The 10,240-nt window shown below is 43.3% G+C and overlaps 1 protein-coding gene across 6 annotated transcripts in view; it reads right to left on the bottom strand.

Moving 5' to 3' along the window:
• Nucleotides 1-30: 30 nt before the first annotated feature.
• Nucleotides 31-10,240, bottom strand: part of USP48 (ubiquitin specific peptidase 48) — a 93,976-nt gene continuing 83,766 nt past the window's right edge. For 2 of the 6 annotated variants that reach the window (XM_045298733.1, XM_045298734.1), the window contains exons 23-26: nt 8,745-8,900; nt 4,388-4,513; nt 2,690-2,738; nt 31-523 (exon numbers count right to left, since the gene is read on the bottom strand). In XM_045298733.1, coding sequence (XP_045154668.1) covers nt 435-523; nt 2,690-2,738; nt 4,388-4,513; nt 8,745-8,900 — 420 coding nt within the window. In that variant the 3' untranslated portion in view covers nt 31-434. Of the gene's footprint in view, nt 524-861; nt 2,739-4,387; nt 4,514-8,744; nt 8,901-10,240 lie in introns of those variants that run through there. The other 4 variants (XM_045298731.1, XM_045298732.1, XM_045298736.1 and 1 more) reach the window with 3 other exon arrangements.

Raw genomic sequence — 10,240 nt, 5'->3', positions numbered from 1 at the left:
CAGGAGCCAAGCTGCGGCAACAAGGCCTTTGTTTCTACCACAGTAATAATCCAAGAAATGCGTACATTCCAAATAAATTCATTAAACCTTTTCACTGAGCCTGATTTAATTTGGTGAGTTCTTCCAGCTCTAATTGCAATCAGTCAGATGCATACTGACATGCTCTAAAATGGGACTGATAGGAAGAATTCAGCAAAGGTTAAATATAAATCTCAAAATGCCACCAGCTAATTTCCCAAGCTCCTCCCATGAAATGAAATGGAGAAAGTGAGCGGCCATCTGGCAGTAGATGCTTCCAACACCTAGACCCGATCTGAGGCCCGAGTGCTGAAATAGATAAACGAGCTTGAATAAAACGCACATTTAACGAAAATTAATTTCAGTCACATGGCTGAGATGGAATTAAAATTTTAAATCAAATGATAGTCTTTAATTTAATAGAACATTGGAACATAACCCTGACATCCCTGAACCACACACGACAAATATAACTTACCTTTAAACCCTTCTTCTGGCAAACACACTGGGGAGGGAAGAAAAGAATTCTAAATTAAAAGATTGTTGTGACAGACAGGGATAGTACTTCAATGGCGAAAGACAGAGCGTTTAAAATAACTTTAGTTACCTTACTCACCTATGATCATTACTTGGGAATTATGGACGATATTCATCTGATAACTTTCCCCCCACCCCCTAGTTTTGTTTCTAATCGAAGCAGTGCATCTACAAAGTCAAATGCTGGTAGAGCAAACTTGGTGATGGGGCCACCGTTTTCTATGATGCCAGAGGAGGGCTGAAGGGGCACCCTGAGTGCCGCCCTCTGGAGAGTGTGATTGCGCCCCCGCCCTCACCAGACCCCAACTGCACAAGCGGCGGCTGTTTCTTCTGGTGTCTCACCTCTTTATTTTTGAACAACATGCACGTATTGCTCTCTTATCATTTTAGATGACGACTACCTTGGTAAGATAAAATTTAGCTTTGCATATTACCTACCTCCCAAGGCAGTCTTCTGACACAGAAATGTCTGCCGTTAAACCCATCTCCGCCGTGGACATCATTTTCACTGCTGATGCTGCCCACTGCTGAGCCCCTGGAACACCTGGATGAGACTTCTTCCCGGCCTGGCACATTTCTATCTCTCTGGGCCCGGTCACTGCTGCATTCTTTATGCTCTATTATTTCTGTAACTATTTCTAATTCAACTGTGCATTCTTGAGGATTTAGAAACCTTCTCAAGAGAGTCATCTACTAACCCTATGGCCAGCCTTTCCAGAAGCCTGCATCCACTGCGCCAATCTGGGACAGGATGTGCTCTTCTGGGACTTTCCTTCACCATCTCCTTAGGCCATGCCTCCTATGTTGGATCTCTGGTTGCCTGGTGCCAATATTCTTTCTTGATCTTCTATACTGCTTGGGTACAGCTTCATGTGCTCTTGACAGTGCTCTTGACATTTCGGTGTCTCCCATTAGCCCAGGAATGGGATTCATTTTCCCTTCACTTCTTTAGGGCGTTTAGGATCTTTCCAGGCATGGGTTTTCATTAGTATCATGGAGCCTTTGCATCCCCACAAATTTCTTCTTTTCTTCAAATGTCCCTTTTATATAAGCCTTAGCTTAGTTTGCTCTTTATATATGTATATATATATAAATTTTTTGGTAGGAAGTTTTAGGTTTTCGTTACTTCCTTTATCCCAGTTAGTTGGTGGGCCTCTCTTATTTCCCGCTCTCGTACCTCCACTGTCCAGAGACTTCAGTCTGTCCATTTCTAGCTGTTTAACGGCGAGGTACTAAAAACATTCCCTGGGAGCTCTGTTCACAATGGGTATTCAAAGTGGCCTTCACTGAAATGTACCCATAAGATTAACTGGTGTTAAAAAATTTGTAGACTACTCTCTTAAATTGGCCAACTTCCCCAAAGAGACGTCTCCTACTACTATCTGGGAGCTGAGGCTGGCAGCCAGCATTTTAGCAATGCCTATTCCCACCTTTCTACTTCAATGTCTTCATGGAGTTTTTGGAAATGGATCAGCACTGACTCTGATTGTCCTTCTAAAGTGGAGAAGGAGTAACAAAACCGTGAAGGAAGGGGATACATGAAGGTTTGTGGGCTAGATAGCTAACTGCATGCATGTGACACTGCTTTTTAACCAACTGTCCAGGGTTTAGGTCTACATCTCCCTCTCAAACCTCCTTCGGAGGTACCTGCTACCTCCAGTTCCTGCTGTCTCAGCAGTGAGATTTGAGTTAGATTTGCTTCTTGTTAAGAGTCTGGATGGCACATTGGTTACAACTAATTGCAAGGTCAACAGTTCATAACCACCAGTAGCTCTGTGGAAAGAAGACGAGACTTCCCACTCCTGCAAAAAGTTAGTCTCAGAACCCTGCAGGAGCAGTTCTACCCTACCCTGTGGGTTCACCATGCGTCAGAATCTACTTGATGGCAGTGAGTTGCTTCTTGTTTAGCATGTCTGTTTTCAGGCTTACATTTATTTCATTTCCTCTGGTTAGACTAATACATTTTTTCTCTCTGCTTCCAGTTCCCAAAATTTGGTGGGCATAATATAAGATTCTCCCTTAAAAGCACATAGAAGTCTTTTCAAGGTAGAAGGTAAAAGCATTGCAGTCTCTCTAATTCCACCTCTTGCCAACTGTTCCTCAACAGATATCCCTAAAACAAATTCATGTTTACCTTGCATGACATCATCCATTGCAGCATAATCTGCAATTGGTTCATCGGCCTGGAAAACAAACGAAGACAATTCAAAACCACAAGAGAGTTGGAGCCAGGAGGAAGAGAGGTCAGATATTCATCACATTCAAGTTTGGGCCATGATCAAATACAGGGATATAGCTCCAAGATACAAATGAATATCGTATCCAGTGGAGAGCCCAGCTCCAGGTCTGGCTGGCAAGGTCCAGGTTTACACAGCTGGCCTGCCAAGTGCAGATCTGGACTCTTCGCCATACAGGACGCATGCTGTGTGTGCTACTGTTTTCTGGCCCCTTAAAATCCCGTTAGCTAAAGAAATGTTCGAGATACGAAAAACATTTAACATGAGTTAAGCTAGTGGTATCAGGGAGTTAGGTAGAAGTAAAACTGGACCTTTGAAAATAAATTTTCCTCTACTTTAACATGAGTAAAGATAGGCATATCTTTATTTAACATGAGTAAAGATAGGCATACTCATTTCCTTCGTAGGGCAGAGTCGGCATGGAATCAGGGAGTCTGGTGTGCTTTCCAGCAAGGGGCCAGTGACCAGATTCTTGCTATGCCTTGAAAACAAACCTTTCAATAACACAGGCTGGCCAGTGCTAGGCTGTTAAAACAGCATCACTGGGATTCAGAACCTCAAATGGTTTTCAAAATCATGTCACTGAATCCACTACTATTGCCCAAACGTGAACAGTGTGTGTGTGCAGGGAGGGGCGGGTACGGGTCTGCTTCATCATTTTCAGGGCTGAATTTTATCACACCAGAATTAGAAGTAGGGTATAAAAAGCATAGCTTTCACAGCTCAAAACCTGAACAATGATGTTAGCACATGATGCAGTGGTGTTTGGCACAATGGGATCCTTTTGGCCACCAAGAAACAAAGGCGGCAAAGGGAACGTGACTAAATGAGGTCCTGGGGAGAGCAGGACCGTGATAGTGAGGCTGGTTCAAGGGTTCTTTCTTTGCAACTTCTCCGAATCCCCCACTGTCCCTAAAGCACCTTCCAGCTCTACTAGTGAATCCATTCTTCCAAAAGCCAATTTCGACACCCAGGACAAGAATCTCATTAAGCCAACGGAGAGGATTGCAACTGTCTTGACAGAGCCTCGTGCTTTATTCATGCTTCCTACCTTGAGTGTCTGGTATTTTTCAGGAAGGGGAGAAGAGAGGCTACTTTATTAGGAGGCATATTGTTAATTCTCCTGATTCCAAAGTTAGGGAGGATGTTGAGACCTTCAAGAGTCAGTCAGCAAAGATCACAGGCGACAGAGAGAGGCCGATTTTCAGGCATAAAATGTAGGAAAGTTATGATCACTTATGCCTGCAACCTCAACCCACTGCAGAGCAGGCTGCAGGCGTCAGTAACCGGACCTCACAGAGGCATGGATATTGAACTTCGCCTTCTTAGGTACAGGCAGCTGTTTAGGGTCTGGTGCCACTGCAGCCTACGGTGACACACAGAATCAAGACCCAAAGACGTCTTGACCTCCTCAGTCTCGTAAAACTTGGTCAGAGCCGGGGAATCCAGAATCCAGTAAAAACTCCTGGCAGCTGGGACTCAGTCCAGCCTGCAGAGGCGTCCAGGCCTACCTTCAATCACCGTTCCCTGCAGCTGACACTTGGGTGTGAATCCGGGAGACTCTCCTAGAGCTCAAGTCAGGAGGTGACACTTACCTTTAACAAAATGACAGACTCAGGAACAACGCCAAGGGTGCCAAGGGTGGCACAGTCATCACTTAAAATCTTTCCATCAATTGACAAATTCTGGTCAAAAGGAGCAACTGAAAACGCATGCATGATCTGTGACAATACAAAAGTAAAGTAAGTTTGCATTAAGAAAAACATGGACACCCATCTCCTCTTTGAATAGATAATGTAAGAATTCTTAAAATCCATAGCACAAAGGATACAATGTGCAGTCTGCCCACTTGTTACATTCCCACTGAGACTATCACCCTAATATAGCTGCACAAGAATTAGGAAACAATAAGACACAGTCTTGTGTTTTGTACCTAACCACCTCCTCATGGGTGGGGTGTGGGGAAACCCAGCTGTCAATTACTCCTGTTATAAGGGCACAGGCAAGGTCAACACTACCACTTTACCTCTGTCAGGTCCCATGTCATTTAATAAAGCAGTATAAATTTAACTTTCATTAACCATTTTCATATGAAATAGTCATCCATTTGGACTTTTCTCCTATTTGTTTTCACTCCTTTAGCAAGTAGCCTGTGATACATAATTCAGGTCTATTCTTAGACTGTGTGTCCATCCTATAAAACAAAATGTGCATTCCTGAAAGGCGGGAAATATTGCACTCCACTCTAGTTCTGGTCTAAGTGGCAAAAATAAAAGAGATTCAGAATAGCCTTTATGTAGAATAATGTAATGTATCTCCCCACCCCTCACCCCCACTTAGAAAGGTGTCTTTCCCTTTGTGTGTGTGCAGGTCATTTGGGGTAATGAATTATCTTGGGGTGGGGGTAAGACAAGCAGGCTTTAGGCTGAGACACACAGAGAGGAACTGCAGTGGTAGTTCTATTAGGTTGCCCAATTCAAAACAGTAGCAAAATTATGTTATGCTGTTATGAAGCAGCAACAAAAATAATGTTATGATTGAGGGGTCACCATCAAATGAGGAACTGTATGATAGGGCTGCAGCATTGGGAAGGTTGAGAACCACTGGGAAACCACTCTACCCTTGTCCACACACTTTTGGAACTTACCAGCAAAGCAGCTCTGATCCAACTGTGTGTATAACAAGATCCAAGAGCTTTAAAAGCTGGGAGACTGTAACTAAAGTGCCATTTTGATAATGCACAGAGATAAATAAGAACAATGACTATAGCACTGGTTTCTTCCTTGGCTGTAGAGCCAGAATCTTATTTGGACTTCTCAAACATGCATCAGGCCTAAAGATGCAAGCAAGAACTGATTAAACGGGACCTATGGCTAACAAAATAAAGTATATTGGCATGGTTACTGATCTGCATATTAAGCAATAAGTCCATTTCTGGTGAGCAAGTACCACTGGCCAGCTTCACACACGGGCATGAAGAAGAGGCACCCAGCCGGGGGCGTTTCGGAGAGCTACTGTGTGCCGTGTACTCGGCTAAGTGTTAGAAATACGAGGGTAAGTAAGAAAGCATTGCTATGAAATCACAGGACAGCAATCTTTATTAAACTATCTAGGTCTACACGCTTCCCCAAAGAATTTTGTGCTCTTTAATTCACATCATGTCAACATTGTAATTTTCATGCCTTCAAAGGACTCAAGACACGTTTCTTGGAATTATTCTTAGAGTTAGAGGAAGAGAAAGAAGTCTGAAGGGGGCATTATCAGGTCCAGAGGGTGGCTAGGGTATGGTCTCCTGATGAAGTGCCCATAGCCCAACCCTTGGTCCCTTGAAGAATGTGCAGGTGCACCACTGTGATTAAAAAAAAAGAGAGAGAGAGAGAGAGAAAATCCTTGGTGCAACTTTTCCATTTTCTTAAAATGTCTTCCTGAACAATCCTCAAGATGTCCTATGTACTCTCTGCTTTGACATGAATGGGCCCAGCAGATGCCCTCGGAGGCCACTGTTTTGATTGGACCCTGTTTTTGAAGGCACCCTGAAGAGACGAACACCAGTGTATTACTGAGGGAACTATCTGGGCCCCCACTGTGGCAGAGACAAGTATAAACAAGTTTTGCTTGGAATAAACGGGTGGTGTGTGTGTATGAACTGGAATCCCAGTAGCAATACTTTTTTAAAAAACTTATCCTCGTATAAAGAAAATATTCAATCCCATGCTAGAGGGGTTCATCAGAACGAAAGGACATACAGTATTTCAGATGTGGCAGGAAATGCATGCGTGATGTAATGTGTGCACAGAGGAAAGAAGAGTCCCTCTCACAGCGGGCTAAGGCAGCTTTCCCAGAAGTGGTGCTATGGAAGATGAGCGTGTGTCTGCAGTGAGGAGAAGATTGAGGGACGGTGAACTGAAGACCATCCCTACTGAATCATCCAGGCTCCCGGCACATCTGTTTAAGCAGCAGGTGTGGCATTCCTGATCCAGGGTGTGTAGCACCGGCAATGAAAAGCCTGTTCCTGAAGGTGAGCAGCTCTCTCCCCACCAAGGGCGGAGCTAAGGACGGGGAAATGCAGCAGGCACGAGGCCCCAGCCCCAGCCACTTTAACGTGCTGCCAAAATGGATCCCTCTCTGAAGCCGGGAATATCACCTGCTCAAAGCCTCGATTTACCAATACAATTAAACACGGAGAGTCTTCTGAGCAAGGAAATGAATAAACTGTACTTCATTCACTTTACGGCAACATAGGAGGATGAATGGCAATTAGGGAACACTAAGCTTTCAAGCAGTGGTGCGCAGATCCCCATCTAAATCAACATTTACAGTTTTATAGAGGCTGTAATCTTATTAACTTGGAAAAGCAGCATCACCCAGAGAAAATACTATTCATACATATGAAATGTATTGCATACTTATTGTTAAAAAAATCACCCATCGCCACCAACTGAGAAGCCCCCACCCCCACCCCCTTATGCAGGCCCTAATGCTATAGAACCGCCAGGGCTATTCAGGCTGTGAGGCAGGCTGCCGAAGCTTCAGAAGAGACCACCACTGGGCGCAGAGGGGAAATTGCATTTTGTTGCCCCTTCTTCTAGCTCTCTGTGATCACAGTGATTCTGGAAGCAAGAGAGGGGGTGAAAGGAAGGACACTGCAAGGGCCTGCACATCTGGGGCTTCACTGACAGCTGCTGTCTTTCAGCAGCTCATTCGTGCAGGTCACACACACTCAGACGGAGAGGTTACTTCTGCTGACTTATGATTTATTCTTCAAAAATGGCAGTCCAGAATAAAAGCAGCACAGGCTGTTTTAAAAATGTCTTCAGCTACAGGGGCTCTTTTTATAATTTAAAGGGCTTGCATGTTCGAGGTTTACCACTGACAGGCAGAAAGCTGGTGATAAAAACAAGCTGTCTCAGATATAAAAAGTACAATAACAGAGTAAAGATATTATGCCAACATGGTCATTTTCAGAGCCTTGGGTTCAACCAAGGGAAATACTGACTGTACTCAGGACAATTTGGCACACACAACACCCTCAAAGGAAGCCTGTATTGTTGCTGCAACTGCAATGATAAACATCAGCCACAAGAAAAATGCACAGCCAGTCAACTATGCCACATCACAGTAGCAAAATGGGGAAGACGCTGATCGACCGTTTGGGTATGGATCCTGACTGAAACAGATTAGGGATTAGATTTTTTTTCAGAGACACCTTGAATTTACCTGATCCATCTGTCTAAGCTTTGAACAGTGCAATACTCAATTATAGTACATTAGGACTAATACCAAGAATAATACTATCACGTGCATTTTCATAACACCTCCACAATGGTCACCAACTGATAAACACAGAAAGCAATTAGTGCTATCAATGGGAGAAAAAAACACCATCTAAAACAAAGCTTTATGCCTTTTTAAGTTTGAATAATCACTAAATTAAGAGGGGTAGAAGGAATTTAAAAATTCCAACAAGTAGATTTATCTGCCACTAAAAACATTGAGAGAAAGAATTTCTGACTCAATTAAGGAGCTGCACCCTTTACATCTCAAAGCCGATCCTGGTGACCTGGTTCAAATACCTAGCAGTGGACGAAGGCAAGAATATAGCACAATAAAGCCAGAGAACAATAATTCTGGAACAACCTCAACATGTGACTAATTAAGTGGTGCTTTGTGTTTCTCATTATTAGAAGGCTACTCAGGCTTGCTCAAGTTTTCAAAAAACACTTTTGAGTGTTACAGATAAAAAAATGATCATTCTTTTTACAATGTAGGCATGGCTCTGAAAACATAAAAAGCCTCTCTCGACGCTTTCTGACAGTGAACAGACAGATGTTGAAAGGCCAACCCAGAAAGAAAACAGATATGTGCAACAATGTCAATGAGAGCAGGAACCCAGTCCAGCCCCAGCCCTCACAAGTCCACAGGGCACTTAAACAAATGTTCTCTTTTCCTCACCTGAATTTTTAATTCTTTTAATGTTTGATTAGCAGAAACGAGAAGCGCTTTCTCACCACGAACTTTTCTATGCCTCATACTTCGTCGAATAACTTGCTTTTGATAAGCTATGTAATTCTGATGGGATATCTTTTGCCGTTTTGTTCCTCCATTGCTCTATAAAGATTCAAAACACAGAACACAGTGAAATGATCCACAGTGACCCTTGCTCATAAAGTTCATCCTGCAAGCATCAACTGTTGACTTAATGGTCCCTGAACCACTTGAAATGCAATGTGAACAAGGAGCAGACACTTGCCCGAGGGCTCAGAGAAAGCTGGAAGTAGGGATGCACACTATACAAGATGCACTTCAAACTGCATGTAAGCTCCAGGATTTTTCATTTTACTATCTTTTTTTAAAGGTATTTAGAAGCTTAATATTAAACCAGCAAACACATATAAACAATAAAGGGGGGGGGGGTAGGGAAGGTCAAAACTACTAAATTGCCTAAATTCTCATTTGTTTTCAATCTTTTCTTCTCTGAGAATGACAGTAGAAGCTAAGTAAAAACTGCTGTGAATTTAAAAATCAAAGATATTAATATAACAAAATCATCATATTTAGTTTTAACTAAAAGTAGGATGAGCAGTGTGCCTCGGGTCACGATGATGTAATACACGGCTTCCCCTCTGAAACACTCTGGTTAAAATCTCACTCACACACACGGATACACACAGACCGTAAGAAGGTAATCAGTCAGACCCTGAATGTGGACAATCTTCAAGGAATCGGAGTGGTCTCAGTCAATGTCAAGAAGAAAAAAGCGGGAGGAGGCAGAAGAGTACTATTCAAGATTATCCTAAACTTTCGACCAGTACCACACAACAATGCCCACCTGGATTGCATAGTGGTCTGAGGGGCATTTTTTAGACAAATTTGGGATAACTGGACAATTTGGGTTTGCGTACATTAGGGAATTTGATACTTTTCTGTGAGTACAGAATTACCACTATAAAGATACTGTTTCTTATTTAAGGGTAAAAAATTATGACAGCCACAATTTGCCTAAGAATAATTTATAAAAGGGCACACACATAGATCTGGAACATGTTGCATATTTTTTGCCACACAGTTAAGAAAAATTGATAAACAGGGGGTCAAAAGTTCATCTTTCATACTCAACAGTCAAGATTTTCTTGCTGCTAAGCAGGCCAGAGAGCAAGAAGGGGAGGATTAGAAAACCCTTTCTCTGGTTTCGCGAAGTCTGGATGCTCTTGTTCCTGCGGCTGTCTGTCACTGGTGTCAGCGTGGCCAGGCAGAGTGGTCGGGGACCATTCTGGACATAGATGCCGCGTCCTCATCGCCGAGCGCTCCGCAGACGTAGAAAGCGGAAGAGGAAGAGGACACAACACAGAAGCACATCATGCAGGGGAGGGTGGGAGGCGTAGGCAGTGCACAAGGCTAGCTCCAGCTCCCGCTGAAGTGACACAGATACATAGTTGATTCTAAGATAC

Source organism: Echinops telfairi, unplaced genomic scaffold (assembly GCF_000313985.2).
Source record: "Echinops telfairi isolate 266 unplaced genomic scaffold, ASM31398v2 ScPeMD7_7457;HRSCAF=8495, whole genome shotgun sequence".
NCBI classification, from domain to species: Eukaryota; Metazoa; Chordata; class Mammalia; order Afrosoricida; family Tenrecidae; genus Echinops; species Echinops telfairi.
The sequence above is the reverse complement of the archived record's forward strand: the minus strand, read 5'-3'. Positions and strand labels throughout refer to the sequence as shown.